This window comes from Octopus bimaculoides, chromosome 4 (assembly GCF_046866305.1).
Source record: "Octopus bimaculoides isolate indiv1 chromosome 4, ASM4686630v1, whole genome shotgun sequence".
Taxonomy (NCBI): domain Eukaryota; kingdom Metazoa; phylum Mollusca; class Cephalopoda; order Octopoda; family Octopodidae; genus Octopus; species Octopus bimaculoides.
In genome coordinates, this window is record NC_142931.1 from 18,584,366 (window position 1) to 18,603,113 (window position 18,748).

The 18,748-nt window shown below is 34.3% G+C and overlaps 1 protein-coding gene across 50 annotated transcripts in view; it reads left to right on the forward strand.

Moving 5' to 3' along the window:
- The window catches only part of LOC106881370 (kinesin-like protein KIF13A), a 692,738-nt gene that overhangs the window by 338,520 nt on the left and 335,470 nt on the right, over window positions 1–18,748 (forward strand). For all 50 annotated transcript variants that reach the window (XM_089350407.1, XM_089350417.1, XM_089350419.1 and 47 more), the window contains 2 exons: window positions 477–564; window positions 12,289–12,423. In XM_089350407.1, the coding sequence (XP_089206533.1) occupies window positions 477–564; window positions 12,289–12,423 (223 nt within the window). The remainder of the gene's footprint in view (window positions 1–476; window positions 565–12,288; window positions 12,424–18,748) is intronic.

An 18,748-nucleotide genomic window follows, 5' to 3' on the forward strand; every position in this document is an offset into this window, starting at 1 on the left:
GGAAAGAAAAAGGTCAATAAATACTTGCCATTACATTTTTAATCAACCAAATATGAACCATTTCGTTGCACAATGCGTCTCCATCTTTCCTTTAACTTGAAAATACCCTCTTCCCAGAATTGAGGTGGTTTCATGGCAAATAAGTCGAAAGGTAAGTTACTATAAATCGGCACGAACTTTCCAGACAATCCAATATAAATGCCAGTCAAATGATATTGTAATGAGATTTTGATTGACACTTTAGATTAAATATGAATATTTCCCTACTGGCATTCTCAGCAGAGTTGGTACTAAAAGACTTAAATGCATGTCCTTGAGTGTCTATCATATATTTTGTCTTGAATTATTGTTTCTATTTTGGTGTTCATTTCCTTATATATATTTTGGTGTTTATTTCCTTATATATATGAAATATTACTGATATCAATAAATGATTTGCTAGTAATTTTTATTCTCTTCTGATTTTCATTTTTTAGTGGCAAACAAAACCTACGGGTTCGAGAACACAACATCCTTGGCCCCTACGTCGATGGACTTTCAACACTAGTTGTATCATCATTTGAGGTAAATACCTTCTATTTTAAACTGTTGCCTGCTTCCCCCCCCCATGTCTTTTATTCTTCAATGGAAGAATTTTTCATTATTATTATTATTAAAGGAATAACTTATATTTTATTCTCCCATGCAATACCATAATTTCAAAAACCTGGCACTCTGTCAGTTACAACTATTTGTGTTCCAGTTGATCCAGTCAACAAAACAGCCTGCTCATGAAAAACCCTTCTGATACCAAACCACCTCTGGCTCTGTAGTACAAATGTCTTATTTTCAAAAGTTCTGAATTAAAATCTTCCACCAAACCTCAGTCACAATTTATGTTCCTAATGCTACCTTAGAGATAACTAAGATATTTTACTAAATTCTTTGTTATATTTAAAATTAATTGAAAGAAACACAGAGCATCTCAACAGAAATATAACAAAAGGATCAGCATGCACAGTGGCTGAGTACTCCACAGACACGCATACTCTTAATTCTCAGAGGTTCAGCATGCCATGCCGAATGTGTGAAGGCTAGCTCCACTGAACTACAGATATAACTCATTTGTACCAGCTGAATGGACAGGTGCAATATGAAATACCCCTAACCTCTAAACCATGTGCCCTCACCTATATATTTATACATAATCCCAATAATCCTTTCAAACACATCAACATTTAAGTGATGACAAACGCAACCTTGTTGTCATACATTGAACGCTGAAGTAAAGTTATATCAAGTCTGATGTAACTCAGAGTTAATATATTATTTGTATTGAATTTATAATTTCAACTACTAAATACATTCAAATAATAATATAATCATACAAAAGGGATATTTATGGAGACACTTATTGAAAGTAATCAGTAATACATTACTTTCCTTATGTATTAATTCAACGTTTATCATTTAGATTAGACTTATATCATATTAAGTCCTTCTTCTTGTCATGAATTCAGTTTTTCAAACGATTGCTGACAGCAACATCTCATGCACAGCTCAAATCGCCACACATATGTTATATGATTTAACTATATATTACACTTTTTGTATATACTCGAAAAGGCTGGATGATCATGGCTGGAATAACTTCAACAATAAATCTACTTGATTGAGTAAAACTAAGGTTAAAGAACGACAAAGCAACAACTTTATCAGGCATATGTATCTGATTACACATATTCTCCATGTACAAACGTTAGCTTCACGCTTTGTTTTAGGAAGGGAGATAACTTTCAGAACTGCAATTTATTATCTTTCTTTTAACATGACAAGCTTTTAGAGCAGTTCAAAGAAATTCTTGTCGAACCGTATGTAGCGTGCGCCTACACGCATACTATATATATATATATATATATATATATATATATGACTTTTGTCATAATTTCTCAATAGTAATGATTTTAGAGCAAATAAGGTGAGATTAATGTTCAATGGCATGACTTGGCACAAATTTAGCTATCATTATAAAAAATGCATTCATATCACATGTAGTGTTCAGCCAGAAAAATGCCATTTTTTATATTTTGAGATTTAGTGAGAAAAATAAGTTAATTTGAAATTACTTTCAGCTGTGTATTTTTTTCCTTAGTTTTTTTTTTTCTGTTTTACATAACTGCATTTGTAAAATGCCTTTGGAGTAGCATTTCACGACTTTTTGTTGCGTCTGACATTGTATTTAAATTACTATTGCCTAAGTCACAGGTATTAGGATCAATCCTTTGTTATATTAATATTTATTATGGATCCTGTATTGTGATACGCTACTATTAATGCCCTCTTCACAGGTGATGTTGGCATAATTCAATATTGCAGCTTCTTCTTATTAATCTCTATTACAGCCACACTGCTAGAATTACTACTGTACAAACTATCTGTACCAGGACGGAGTGGCTGGGAAAAGAATGATTGCTTGACAGTCTTTGCTTAGAAATGTGTTTAAACAAAGTCTATGAAATTACTGGAGAATCATTAGAGAAATACCTACTGTATTGATTAGACCAACTCTGATTTTCTCTCATCACACATACACACACTATTTTGATTGCTATAGTCTGAGATAATTTTTAGATGCAATATTTCTACATATGTAAACTTCCTGCCACTACATTTGAAAGAACGTTATTAATTGGGGACTGAATTCATAAGACACAGTAAAAGACAGTTTCCAGTGGTATAGTTGACCTTAATGTTGCCTGGAACCCAAATTTTAACTTAAGCGTTTATTCTTTCCAGATAGAATTTTAACTTAAACTCCATTGGGATCATTTTGTCTTTCAGCTGTTTGTTATTGTAGTAGTAGTAGTAGTTGTTGTTGTTGTAATGCTGAGGAATTGTCTCGGTGAACAGATTGCAGATAGTGCGACAAAAATTTTGACACCAAATAATATATGATTGAGTTAACAGTTTTCGTATGTTTTTAACCGGCTAATATTGTCTTCCGCACAGTAATTGCTTTAGTTTCAGCGTATGGTCTCAGATCAAATCAGTTGCCAGACAAGCACATCTCCAAAATAATAATGATCATAATAATGATAATAACTATAATAACTAACTTTAATTCTCAGGTAGAGATCTGGCCAGTAACTAAAATTCCCCCCAAAGTAAAGCTAAAATATAAAATATAATATTTTTTCTACTCTAGGCGCAAGGCCCGAAATTTTTTTTTTGGTGGGGGAGGCAGTCAATTAGATTGACCCAGTATGTAACAGGTACTTAATTTATCATAAAACATAATAATGATGATAAAGGTGTGTGATAAAGAAGAAAAAAGTTGCTAAATATGGCAGGTTAGCTTGGGAGGTTAAACAGTTGTGGCCACTGAAAAAGGAGGTTATAAGACTAATATTTGTTGGAGTCTGAGGAACAATAAGTAAAGATCTTGAGAAGTCTATTGAATGAATATGAGTTGTAATACAAATGGAGCACTTACAGAAAACAGCACTGCTTGAATACTCCAGAAAATAAAGGGTCTTTCCTTGTTCACAGGCAGTAAAATCTGACACTGCAATACATCTCCAGTATTAGAAGCTGATCAAAGAAAACAATAATAATAATAATAATAATAATAATAATAATCAGGCATGTATCAAGATAATTTCAGTAAATGTACCTCACCTCAAACATGTGAGAAAGATGCAGAGAATATTTGTCTTATTTGTTAAAATCTGTTTTCTCGTCTCTGGTTGTCACTATTTTCAAAGGTTCCTCTCCCTGACATGATGATCAGCTTTGTTGAAACACATATTTTCATTTCCCTGAATATGTTAGAATATATTGTGGAAAGGTCAACTCTAACATTTTTACATGAATGGAATCTCCGCTGAAACAAGCTTTTCTAACCTCTTTGTAATTCCATCAATAGAATAACCATTTGCAGGTGCATTTTCAATTGTTATTTTATAAGAAGATCAGAAGAAAATGGAAAAAAAATATCACTTCATGAAACAAATTTGTGTTTTAGTTAGAAAATGTTTGTTTCATTTCATCCTACTAGCTTTTGTCTTTGATACAAGAAGCTTATTACTTTTTCACCTAATGTCTTAAGTTCCAAATATTTTTGTCGTGTTATGGGTTCCTCAACAGAAGTTCAATGTTGCAATTAAAATAACTGAATGGCTTCAATGCAAATGGATGTAAGATTTTATATTCTGGGGAGAATTTAGCCAAGAGATTTACACCTCAAGTTTGGCACAGCCAGGACTGTGTGGGAAGTTTAGTACAGCAGTTTGCATTCCAGGCAAACTATGGTTCCACATTGAAAAACACAACTCCGATTGGAACTAGTTCCAAATATTTAAATCATTTATTGGAAAAATTATGTCTTGAATATTTTAACTCTTCTGTCTATTTGTAATAAAAACTAAATATTCTTCTATCACAATCAGTTATGAATTGGCAATGATAACAATAGTGTTGACATTGTTTGTTGCTGTCTTTGTCATCGACATCATCATCATAATAATCGCCTTTCTCGTCATCATTGTTCACATTGTTAATCGATGTCATTATCATGGTTGGTCATGATTTATGAAATTTTAGCTCTTATCATGAATAAATTTTATACGTTTCAAAACTGATATTGAATTCGGTACATTTACAAATGTTTTTGTAAGCAATTATCTCGCCGAACTGAAGATATTGTTCAGAATAATATAGAAGATATTTCAACCTATCAGAAACTAAAGAGGAAATAATTATTATTTTCCAACATTCGCAAGTTAATTGATAAGAACTTCATTCTAGCTGCAAGGAAGCTAAACGACTTTGTTGCTTTAACGCCTCATTGATTGTAGCTGCCAAAGTATTATTCCAAAGATTTAGATATGTTCTACAGGAAATCTGGAAATTCTGTTCTCCAATAAACAACATTTTATGGATATTCTGTTGTTTAAATGTAAATGCTAATCGATTTAGGACATGAGTGTGCCCTAAACACATTTTTCCAACGCTAATATATGAAAATGGTTGTTGAAATGTCAATAAAGATAATGACAATGATTATAACGAAAATTTATATTATATAAATGCAGGTATACAGAAAGAGAGAGACGCTCTACTACGCATTAATGTAGCCTCCACTAACATAGTAAAACAGACATTAAAATAATAATGACTCTGGTGATTTTTTAAAATACACAAACTATTTTATGTGTAAGTTTAATGCATTTTCAGTCTATCAACACCATCATCACTGTCATCATTATCATCATCATCATCAACTAAAACTGCAACTCTGTTATTGGTGTAGCAGTATTTCACATTCCTAATAATATGTATTTGCATTCCTCAGTTGAGATGTCACTCAATTAGGGCCAATTATTTCTGTGAAGATAGACTTTTACTGAAACTAGCAACCCTCGTGCATGTTAATTAATTTTCTTCTTAGCATCTACCTAATGAAATCAGTGGGGGGAAAATATAAATCCAGATGGGAAATAAGCTTCTGATTTTGTGACATTCACTATTGATTCTTATTTGAATTTTCTTATAACTGATTTATTTCCCTCTCCATCTACCCATCCACTCCTACCTTCAGACTTCTTTTTCATTTATTGGATATTAATTAACGAGTGGGAGTACTTTTCTATTCACATGTACTTCCCTTCTCAGTAATCCAATATCATCATCATCATCATCATAAACGTTTTTTTTTTTTTTTAATAAGCTCCAGATAAGTGAAGTGCTTCACTTAGAGGCAATTTCGATTTTCTGTATAGGTATAAAGTCACACACATATATATGTATGTATGTATGTATAGCAAAATGTACCTAGAATGCATTGCTCTACATGGCTTTAGTCATGATGCTTAAAACAAACTAAAGAGCATATAGAAAGGGGAATAACAAGTTAGAAAAAAAATCAATAGTTTTCCCAAGGGCTGGAAACAGCCCCAAAATAAAATAAAATAAAAAGCAAATTCTAATCAAACTGGAAGCCTTTATCAATCCATTCTTATTTCATGTCCTTAATTTCCATAATTCTCTCTGACTACTGCCTCGTTACTTTGACAAAGTAAACCCCTCTGATCCACCCACAATACACATACAGTTTGTTTAAGTTGGCTGATTACAAACCTATCTATACTGACTGTCATGCCTGTGATCATCCTTTCTTTTGTGTATCCCTCACATCTCCTGAACTGGCAAACTATTCTCTGCAGATATTTTTACAGAAAGAATATGAATTTGCTGTTCAAAGAAAGAATAGAACCTATCGTTTATGGGAAAATATTCCTACCTCTATTTATGCCAATCAACAATATCTTTTTCATTCAGTTGCAGCCTGTTTTGCTGACAGACCACGTTTACATATAGCTAACAAGTGCCCCTCCCCTCTCTCTCTTATTTTTTTTTAAACAGCATCTCCTTTATTCATCAACCCAAATGGCTTTGTCAGCAGATTTTTTGCTATAAAGGAAAACTAACTCATTTAGTTCTTTCCTTTCTAAGTATAAAGGGTCCTTTTCAGTACAATCTCCCTCCTTCCTTCTATTCAAAGAACTATCCTTGATTCTGTTGTTTCCAAGTTTGTGTATTCCTTTTCTCTTTACTTTCTCCACCCTTTTAGTCTCTCTCGTCCCCAAATATGACTCTTTCAAATTATCCTTAAATCTTCGACTTTCAATTAACTTCCACTGAAGGTACCCCGTTTGAAATATGTACTCAACTGCACTAACCTCCAACCGGTTCCTTTCCTCTAAATATATCAAGGTGTCAGTTATATTTTGCAATATTGCTTGATTGGTGTGTTGCCAGTTTAACTGAAGCCTAATGTTATACCCTTATAATGTTTTGTCAACAGTTTTACATTGCACACAACTAAGTCAAGAATTACCATTGTCACTGAGCACTTTTAGAGAAGTTCCATATTTACACACCAAAGATTTGCAGTGAGTTCCACAAAAAGAATAGTACTTACTGGTTCTTTTGAATATCTGCAGACCTTAGGAAAGTGTCCCCCCACCCTGCTGCTTTTTCAACACTTGCAACAAATAATATCTGTTGGCTGGACATTACATGGCCAGCTGATATTTTTTTTATTTTTAAGTAACTGAAATATCATTATAGGTATTGCACTCAAATAATTTGAAAATTTTCTAGAGGAATAGAGTTCACCCGGAGTTGCAGATAAAAAGTAATTAGTTCCATCGATTGTAGCTTTATACAAAGACAAGCAGCTAGTGCAGCAGGGTGCATGCACCGCAAGAACTGTGTGCATCACCAAGAAGTTTTCAGGTCAGGGTTCACATTTCTTGCTGACAGTTGTAATTTTAGTAAATTGAATTTGAAACAAGAATAACTCAAGGTGAAAGTAAATTTAAATCAAGCTGTAATTTACTCAGTTCTACTTGCATTCTCTAATAGACTACAGACAAGTTTAAAAAGGTATTTATCACAGCAGTGACAGCTATTAAATACAGCATCTTGTGGCAATTCAGCCATTTCTGTTCTTATTGCAATACATTATTTACATTAAATTATTACAATATCATCATCATCATCGTACATCCGCTTTCCATGCTAGCATGGGTTGGACGATTTTACTGGGGACTGGCGAACCGGATGGCTACACCAGACTCCAATCTGATCTGGCAGAGTTTCTACAGCTGGATGCCTTTCGTAACGCTAACCACTCCTAGTGTAATGGGTGCTTTTTATGTGCCACCGGCACCAACAGGTTAAAGCTACAATTAAGCTCCATGAATACATAAACATATAAAGCACTTCTTAAACCTGTTTAACCCTCACAGCACAAATATTTTCCAAGGGTATCTTCTCGTTCCTTCTTAGCAACTTTTCGATATGACTCTAGATTCCTAAAATGGTAATACTGCACTCCAGCTTTTGCGTATTTCCAATTACAATTCCTGATTGACCGGAACATTCTCCATCAATAAAGTCTTTGTAAAATTTAGTCATTTATAGAAACAACTACGTGAATTCTTACAATCTCTGTATATATGAAAGGTCTTTTGAGCTCCTATGTTTTTCTCGCAGATAAACCATTTTCCAGCATTGTTAGGATTACAACAAACGTTGCTTCCTTTTTAAATCAAAAAGTCTATAATCCTTGATCAGTTATTGAGTCTTTGTAAGACTCACTTAGATGCCAGTCTAAAATATCAGTTATCGGATGTTGTACTTGGCTGCTATCAAAATCTAGCTACTGGGTAAACCTTTAATCTCTACTTCAATAATGTCTTCTTTTTGGTTCTTCTTTCATGACTACAGATGTTGTTCTTCTTTTTTACCTTTATGGTTTCCTTATCAAATGCGTCTTTCTTTTTCCCTAAGTCCAAACTTTCTTAGTTTCTTACTTTATGCAGTTTCTTTTGAATATAAGGCTTTGATAACTCTTACAGTGTATTGGCTGTAAAAGTGTTCAATACCTGACTTCAAGATTATGAGTTCAAACGTTTCCATAGCCTTTATTATGTCCCTTGTGTACTTGCCTCTCTACTGTTAAGGTGAAGCTAAGTATTATTTCTACTTTATAATTGATTATTTAGTTTAAAATGGTACCAGTTGTGGATTTATGAAAATTTGGAAAGAAAATAGGGGGGAAAATATTTCCACACGAGTTTTCTAAAGAAAAAGTTGAACTAAGTATTAACGGATATCAGCCAATTATTCCATCCTTCACAATCACTGAAAACCTTATGAGATTTGCACTAAAAATATATAACACCAACTAAAACGGTTCCATTAATAATACCAGGAAAAATAAAAAAGAAAATGGCATAGAAATACATATTTTGGGGATAATAAAACGAGTTTCATAGAGAAAAATTTTCCTAATACTTATGCAATTCAAATTCAGCACCATTTATTGAACTCCTTTGAAATCTGCCAATCTGTTCAACTCATATAAAATGTGATGTCCATCACATATTGAACTGCTCTAAATGGAGCCTGTCAAATGTTTGGCATAAAGGAAATATTTTCCTTTTATTTCTAGTTACAAAAGTTTTCCCTTGTTATAGAATGTTTGCCAAACACCAAACTGCTATTTATTAAGGGTACTTCATATCACAATGTATTGTAATATTCATTTTTTTTCTTTGTATTTTTTTCCTGTCTCATTAACTTGCTATAGAATATGGCTCTTTATGTAAGAATTCCTATAGAGCTTTCTACCTTCAAGTGACACATGAAATAGAAGCTACTGTGTTTTAGAAAATTATGTCGCTGCAGTGTTTAAGCTAGATTTTGCCTAGTTTTCAACCATTTAACTGTTTATATTTTGACAATGACATTTAATCTTTCATGGCTTAGAATATAAAAGGGGATGGAAATAAGCGATTGTCATGGGATTTCAAATCTAAAAGGTTATAGATTTCCAATGCCTGCTTACCCATTCTTATAGTATAAGAAAGATTAAATTCAATTTTCTACTTTTGGATTTAACTTTGATTTTGAAGTCCATGTATCAAGACAGAGTTTTCTATACACCACGAAAAATTGCTCTGACACTAATATAATCGTTTTATATCTCTTTGTTATTGGTGAATTCACATTCAGCGAAGTGTCCATTAGTAACTAAGTACTACACAGCATCAGTACACTGTTGCTCTTTTATAGGAACAGCAACCTATAATTTTCTATCACTTTCTTTGTGCCTACTTTATGTACAGTAATAATGGAGACCTTTCTCAACTGATTCAAAGCATGTTTTATGGAAATTATTTTTATTGGTCAGTCTAGACAGGAGGATACGTTTATCTAGGCAACATTGATAGTTTAATGTTTACTTTAATTGAGGTTTAAGAGAAAATATGAGCCAGAAGAGAAAGTTGCATTGGCACGCAGTTCTATGTAGAAATAATTTAGCAAAATATTTTTATCTCTTGTGAGAAAATTAATTCTTCAAACAGAATGAATAAGTATGCCTAGTTTATGCGTGAAGCCTGTTCATCACCACAGTTTTCTGTTGTACCTGTATGCTCTATTAGTCATCTCCATCCAGTTCTTGATAACATTGCTCCAGTATTATCTTTATCATTCGGTTGCCTGTTTTCTGTCCATCCTGCGCCCCACCTCTAGGATATGGACACCGAAACGTTGGACTTCTGATAGCATGGCTATCAATTTTTATTTGGCTTATATCACTTTCCAGGACTACAAACCACTAAACTAAGTTTTTAGATTGTTGATATAGCATTAATTTCACTTTCCTTCCTGCTTCTGTGAAACAGTAATGGATTAGGACCCCCAAGTCTCTTCATTCTAAGATTTTGATATTTGCTCTGCCAATACCACACTTCATAATGATATATACAGAATGTTGAGTTTTCTAATCTAAAAGTGTGTAGTATGTGTCTCTTCAATGCCTTCAGCCATTCACCATATTTTCTTGTGTAAAAGTCACACTCCCAATTTAATTTTAAATCTTGGTATAAAATCTCTCTTTGTAATTTAAACTTTGTTCCATGTATGTCCATATGTTTTTTCCAATTGAAATCAAGTATAAAATAATTCAATCTATACATGAGTAAGTACATTGGCAGTGCTTTAGTTTGCAGTAAAATGATGGAGAAATATATTGCCTGAAGTCTAAAAGGCTATGCAACTCTCTCTCTTCCATTCAGTCTGAGGAAGTATGGCTAACAGTGTTAGCATTAGTGAGATTCTTGTATGTTAGCTGTCAGTTGGAAACAAGTTGTAATGCGATGATGAAATCTCAAGAGAGTTTAGTTCAGTAATAGGGACTGAAAAAAAATAATTCATATTGTCGTTCAGACACAGGTGAATCCCAGTGGAGCAAAGCTCTGATCAAAGGCATTCCAACCATGACCGTTGTATTGAATTTTGTTAACAGAAAATAATTTTAGACCACAGTACTCATTGTTTAATTAAAAAATTACGTTGGTGTTGCTAAACGAAAGTTTATGAATGACAGCTTACCTATTGTACTAATGAATTTTTAATAAGATAGACACAAATTATTAAAAAATATCTTTTTTAAAACTTAAAATTCAGAAAATTGTTTTATGCAACAACCCTCTTTGATAACTGAAATAAAATTTTATTAAATGGAGGGGACAAAACTATTACAGAGTTACGTCCCTTATACCCAATTACTGTTCCTTTTTTTATTTATTTATTCTTCCTGAACGAGCATATTTGCATATTTGAACCACCAAATTAGTGCTGTCATTTTTGTTTGACTAATGATTTATTTCATTAAAATAAGATTATAATCTTCCAGCATTTTTCATCTTACTGCAATTATCTTTGAAAAATTAATGCTTGTGATGACTTGTGTGCATTGAGCACTTTTGATGTAGAATACCTCGCTATGATTAATTATGAAACACTCTATGGAATACTTCTGTGTCTTGTTACTAAGGGTGAGCGTGTGTTTCTCTGTGTGTCTGTATTTGTTTGTGTATTTACTCTACATAAGATATTGTCTGCTTTGTTTTTGTTTTATGTAAAAACAGTTAGAAATTCTTATAACACACGTATGTGAGTGTATATGTGTATGAATGTGTGTGTATGTTTATATTTGTTTATATTACACACACACACACATACACCTACAATTCTTTTTACAGTGCACTTTCTCTTTGCGTTTTGCTGACACACAGTTACAGATTATTTGAAAACACCTGCCTCTCTCTCTCTCTCTGATTAGAAGCTTTGACTTCTAAGGAAATATGCGCACTCTCTATATTGAGTACTTCAAACACCAACGTTTGTAAATACACACCTTCACATGTGTGTACATATGTATGTCTATGTGTATATATATATATATATATATATATATATATATATATATATATATAATGTGCTTTATGTATATGTATATATAATGTGCTTTTTATGGTAGTCTGACCTTAGAGTCCCTCATAGCGTGAGGCGTTATTATATAGTAATGCCCTTATATAAATATTAATATATATTTCGGGAATAAATGATGGATTTTTTTCCCTTTTGAGGTTTTTTCACGCTAGCTACTTGATAAATTCTTGTAAAAGAATTTGTCCTATTATTGAATTTAAATATATATATATATATATATATATATGTGTGTGTGTGTGTGTGTGTGTGTCTCTATGTATATATATATATATATATGTGTGTGTGTATTGCTCTACCATTTGTTGTTTTATGTAACAAACATTCCTGTATTTACATTTTCAAATACTAACAAAAAAAAACACGCATGCACAAAATAAATAAAAACAAGACAAAAACAAACGAACACGTTTTATCTTCTTCTTCTTCTTCTTCTTGTAGGATATTGACAACTTGATGAATGAAGGTAACAAATCCAGAACTGTAGCAGCAACTAACATGAATAGTGAGAGCAGCCGCTCTCATGCTGTCTTTAACATAATTGTCACTCAGACACTTGTTGACAGTGGGTCAATGGTAAGTGAATTCTCTCTTGTCAATTGTGTGCACCGCTGTGATTTGATGTCTGTATATAGCTCTATTGATGTCTATCTTGTATCCAGTCATACATTGTATGACTGCAATCACATGGAAAGGTGGAGTTCTTGGTTCATTTCCTTTTTGTTTTTTTGTTTTTTTAACCAGTCACTCCCCTCCCATTTCTTCTAATCTGTCTTTCGGCATCAGACAGCAGGTGGGGCGTGCAGTATTTAGGTGAAAATATTGTATTGTGATAGTTTTGTATTTGTTTTATTTTATTTGTATTTTTTTTTTTTTTTTTTCCCTAAGATTCAAGATAGCTGTCGGAGATTTTCCGCAAGGTTATCTAGAAAAATAGGATTATGCACATCGATATTGGAGAAATATATGTAGTCTCGTTTCTCTTAAGTTTTCACCAATAATTAGTAATTTGGAGGCAGTGAAGAAATATAAAACTACCAGTGTCTTTATAAATGTTGTTGTTGCTTTTGTCATTGTCAGCATTGTTGTCCTGATTATCGTTATTATCGATATGATATTGTTGTTATCGCATAGGCATAGACATGGCTGTGCAGTGCAGAACTTCACTTTACAACCACATGGTTTTGGGTTCAGTCCCACTGTGCAGCACTTAGACAAGTGCAACGTGGCACTTTAGCCGAGCATCTCCTACTATAGCCCCTGGCCAACCAATGCTTTGTGAGGGAATTTGCTAAATGGAAACTGTGTGTGTGTGTGTTGTTTGTCCGCACACCACTTGACAACCGTTGTTGGTTTGTTTACATCTCTCTAACTTTGTGCTTTGGCAAAAGAGACCAATAGAATTAGTACTAAACTTTAAAAAAATAAGTTCTGTGTGTTAATTTGTTTAATTGAAACCCTTCAAGGCAGTGCCGCAGCACGTTCCCACTCCAATGACTGAAAAAAGTAAAAGATAAAACATGACATTCTTATTATCATCACATCTATCTGGTGATGTTGCGGCTCACACCACTGTCTTTTTCATCATTCTTGTTGTCACCATCATCATTGTACTTCCAGCTTTGCCAACTCAAGTTGAATATATCTGTAAGAACATGAAACAGGTGAACTAAAAGCTCATTGCTGTGCATTTTACCCAACTTGTCTCAGTTCTTCATGTCAACTCTCTCTTTCTTTCTCTCTCTCTCTCTCCTCTCACTCCCTTTCACTCTCTCCTTCACATACAGCCTCTCTCTCATGCTCTTCCCTCCCTCATGCTCCCTCACACTCTCTTGCCCTCATCATCTCACCCTCTCCCTCTCACCCTTGCCTTCACACCGGCTCCCTCTCCCTCACACACACACAACCAATGAATAATCACCTTTGTAAAACTCACTGGACTGAAGTGGACTCCACTGCAAACTTTCTCTTGTGTGATAAGACTGACTGACCAAGGCATCCTAACAAGACCCTTCATTTTTAAAGGAATTCAATTCACTATCACATGTTTCCCAAAAGCTCTCAGCGACAAGTATTGCTACCTTTTAATGATCACATGATCTTTCTACTCACTCAAGTGAAGTGGAACACATTGCAGTGACTATAACAGAACTTGAACTTCTAATCTATTCTCCTGCTTGTCTTTCTGAACTGTGCAGTGGCATCTCGGCTTAGTTTTTTCTGCCTTTAGTATTGCCTTACATGATAAATCTTGCTGAGAAATATTGACAATTTCTGTTTTGATTGTCTCATTATAACATACATTTGAAATATAAAACTTTCAGTTCAGTGACGTAAACTGAATAAGCATTTTTTTTTTCATTCAGTTTAACAACAACCTGTTTGTTATCCGAGGCAAATAAAATCAATAGAGACTCAAGTGTCATTGCAGTCGCAGAAAGTGATTAATCAGCTTTAATATAGATATTCATACTGCTGATAGCAATGGTGGTAATAATAATAATAATAATAATAATCAATAATAAATAATGATGATAATAATCCTTTCTACTATAGGCACAAGGCCTGAAATATTTTGGGGTGGGGTTAAGTCAATTACTTCAACCCCAGTACTCAACTGGTACTTTATTTATCGGCCCTCAAAGGGATGAAAAGTACAGCCGACTTGAGCAGAAGTTGTACTCTGAACGTAAAGACAGATGAAATACCACCAAACATTTCACCCAGCATGCTTTTATGGGAATATTTGAACCATATCTTGTCTAATTTATCACTGCATTCAGCATTAAACAAGGGAGGTCACTCTAAGAACTCTCGTCTTGTGAAATAGCATTGTTTAAGCAATATTTTCAGAACATTTCGAGAAAACAGTTCAAAACCAACCTTTTCGTACTCCAAATTAGGTTGAAAATTATATATAATAAGGACATGAATCCCCCCTAGGGCTATGCCCCGTTAACTCCTCTATCACTCACTCCCTTTATTTATCTCACTGTATTATGCTGTCAGTATGACTAAGGATGATTGCAGCAGTTCTCTCTGCTGTTAGCCAGACATTGCTCCCTTTTGCCCTTGCCTGTGTTTCTTAACATCTGTTCACCATCCTCTGTTTGCTTTCCTTCACCCATACCCATTGCTTATCTCTCAATCAGCCCCCTTCGCTCCTTAATTCTCATCATACTATGCTCCTGTGGGACTGAAAATGGCAGTGGACCTCTTTTGTTCATCATACATTGCCTGTAGTTAGGACGTCACTTAACCTATTCTGACCCTTTCTCTGTTACTCCTCTGTGATACTTATTGGTACCAAACCAAACCAAACTACTTTCCATTTACCCTGCCACTATGTACATCACTCAATCCCTCTGGTCCTTTTCATAACCTCTGTGTAGATAGCAGCATTAGACTACTTTGTGTCAGCAGTCATCCAGATTGGATTGAGTTGGCTCCAGCCAACAAGTTCACCACGTCCCTTACAAATGCTGACCACATCCGACAATCAGCTGTGGTTGAGGCTGTAATGGATACTCTCTTCCAGTTCCACTGCCAAAGACCACAGATGCAGGGGCCCGATTGTGCTTCCACACCCACCCCTGACATGACCGGCCATGTCTTCAGTTGTCCTTCAACTCATTTGCAGTGAGATGGCAGAACCATTACTACACCAGGCAGAATGCTTGACAGCATTTCGTCTGTCTTTACATTTTGAGTTCCAGTTCCATCAAGGTCAGCTTTGCCTTACATTCTTTCAGGGTTGATTAAAAAAAAAAAAAAACTGTATTATACCACTTATACTCAATTCACTCTACCTTCATCCTTAACCTCTTATATTGCTTGTCTTAACCTCGTGTCACTCTGCCAGTATACTCTTATACTTTTTCTCCTACACATTTTGGGCCTCTGTCTTCCCTTGCTCTATCGCTTGAGTTTCATGAACTACTGACACCACCTTACCATCTCAGGATGAGTTCATCCATGCTTCTGTCACTTATACATTGCACTCTGTAACGAGGCAGATGAGTGACCCCTGAAATTGTAAGTTTGTCCATTTAGTTATGACTAGGGTGTGGCTACCTCTCTAGTGTAGCATCAAGAAAAATGCACTCAGTACACTGTATGAAGTAGTTGGTGTTAGGAAAGGTGTCCAGCTAGAGAAAACTAACCAAACTAAAACTGAGGAAGATAAGGTCCCCTTATCTTCTTTCTATCATGGGGCTTCTTTGGGCTCTTTAGTCTTACAAGTAACAAGGCTACTAGTGCTGGTGACATGAAAGAATTTCCTAAAATACTCTGTAATGTGGTTAGCATTAAGAAGTGCACCAAGCTGTAGAAACTATGCCACAATGAAAATATTAAACTACTTGCATTGTTGATGTGCAGAGAAGAGCATTTACATATCCTGCAAGGATCTTAAGAAAGATTTTTTTTGAGATTAGAGGAGACTCTGCACCAAGTCTCAAGACAACACCTCTGCTGACTAATATAACAAGTTACAGTTTTAATGATAATTATTATTTGAAATTTTGGCACTAAGCCTGTAATTTGGAGTGAGTAGCAGGTCTATTTCATCAACCCCAGTATTTGACGGGTATTTTATTTTATCAACCCGAAGTGGATGAAACGCAAAGTCAACCACAGTGACATTTGAATATAGAACATGAAGCCAGATGAAATGCCACTAAGCATTTTGTCTGGCATGGTAATATTTCTGCTAACTGCTGCCTTATTATTAATAATAATAATAATAATAATAATAATAATAATAATAATACTCAGAGAGCACAAACCTCCACCAAGGCAATGTCCTCTCAACAATTAGCAAGAGATGATTTTTAAAATGAGAATAACTGAAATAAACTTGACTGCTCTCACAAACGGAATACTAAAAATGAACTCAGCCGCTCTCAAAAGTTAAGTAAAAAAACGACAGGAAAAATAATCCAGAATCCTTGTCCAGTACTGAATCGATCCCAAAATCTAATCAGTTCATGCCAGTCACGAGGCCAAACATCCCTGAAAGTTTCATCTGAATCCATCCAGCGGTTCTTGAGATATCTTGTCCACGGACAAACAAACAAATATGACTAAAAACAATACCTCCACCTTCGCTAAGGTAGAGGCGATGATGATAATAATAATAATAATAATAATGATGATGATGATGATGATGATGATGATGATGATGATGGTGGTGGTGGTGGCGGTGGCGGCGGTGGCGGTGGCGGCGGCGGCGGCGGCGGCGGCGGTGGTGGTGGTGGTGGTTTCAAAGTTTAGCACATGGCCGGTAATTTTGGGGGTAAAGGATGAGTTGCTTTCATTAACTCCAGTACTTCATAGGTACTTTATTTTAACAATCCTGAAAGGATTGAAGGCCAAGTTGACCTTAGCAGCATTTGAAATCAGAATGTAAAGAGCTGGAGGAAATACCGCCAAGCACTTTATCCAACGCTCCAACAATTCTGCCAGTTCACCACCTTAAGAATAATAATAATAAAAAGACGACGACGAGAAATTTGTTGTAGGTTGTATGTATCCTTCTCTATACCCGAAGTAAAGTTATTAGTAATAGCAGAATAATGATGCAAATTAACATATTGCATTTTAGCTGGGCTGTTTCTACTCTACAGTTTTATTCCTCGTTTGCATGTTAGAAAAAACAAATGTAATTTTATAATTGGTAAATGAAATCATTAAAATCAATAAAACTGATAGAACTTTCAATCTCTTTTGAACTGTTTTCCGATATAATTAGTTAAAGCCTTCCTTTGACACGTCTTCTTAAAGAGGAATATTTTAAAAAATTTATAGTGTTACAATAATGTCTCGAAATCCCTGAGTTTGTTCGTTTATTTGTTTTACTGTTGTTGCAGTAATTAAGCGTTGTTTTCTCGGTTTGTTCTTTTCTTTTCTGCCAATTCTATAAATTCTGGATTTTGTCTTGGGAACAAAATTTTTATGCTCAATTTGTTATTGTATTGCTGTGAACTATCTGTGCATGTACATGGGGAGGTGTGTGTGTGTGTATGTGCATGCGTGGGTAGGTGGGTGTAAGTGCATGCGTGCGTATGTATGCATGTGTGTGTATGTATATATGTATATATATATATATATATATATATGTATGTGTATGTATATATGTGTTTGTGTGTATGTATGTATGTATATGTGTGTGTGTGTATGTCTGTGTTTATATATATATATATATATTTGTATTTTCTCACCGTGTTTAAATTAGCTATGATGCAAAAACAAGAGCATTGTCCTAGCATTTACTGTTGATTGAGAATCAGTTGTTAAAAATATTTCAAGTGTGGTTTTTAGTTAAAAATAACTGAAATGTTACTGCAACAGTCTTATCTTGTGAGCAAGGTTTTTACTAAATTAATGAAGAATGTGAAGCATTTCTTAATTCAACCAGAGTTAATTGAATATGGTTCATTACTAATCATTTTCCTTTGCTTTAATGAGAAATTACGATAACTTTCGGTTATTTGAACATATTTGTAATGTTTGTTTATCGATGTTATGTTTGAATAGTTAATTAATCTGTTTAAATTAGGATGTTGTAGAAACGAGAAATAACTAGAATGTTACTAACATTTAACTAAATATAGAAAGTGCTATATAAAAATAATAATACAAAGTCGCAATTTTAATTAACAGATAAACAGAAATAAGTTGACCTCAAATGAACTTCACTTATTTATTTTTAGGGGGTGGGGGTTAAAGCTTGTTGTGTCCCTAGTTTAACATCCCCATATTACCATTGCGTTGATAAGTACCTACTCAGTTGCAAGCAGGGATCAGGCTTGTAGCTGGGAGTTTTCATGATCTTGGAACACACTATGACCTTTGACATTTCACTAGATGTCTAAAACTAACTTCATTAGACACTTCACTC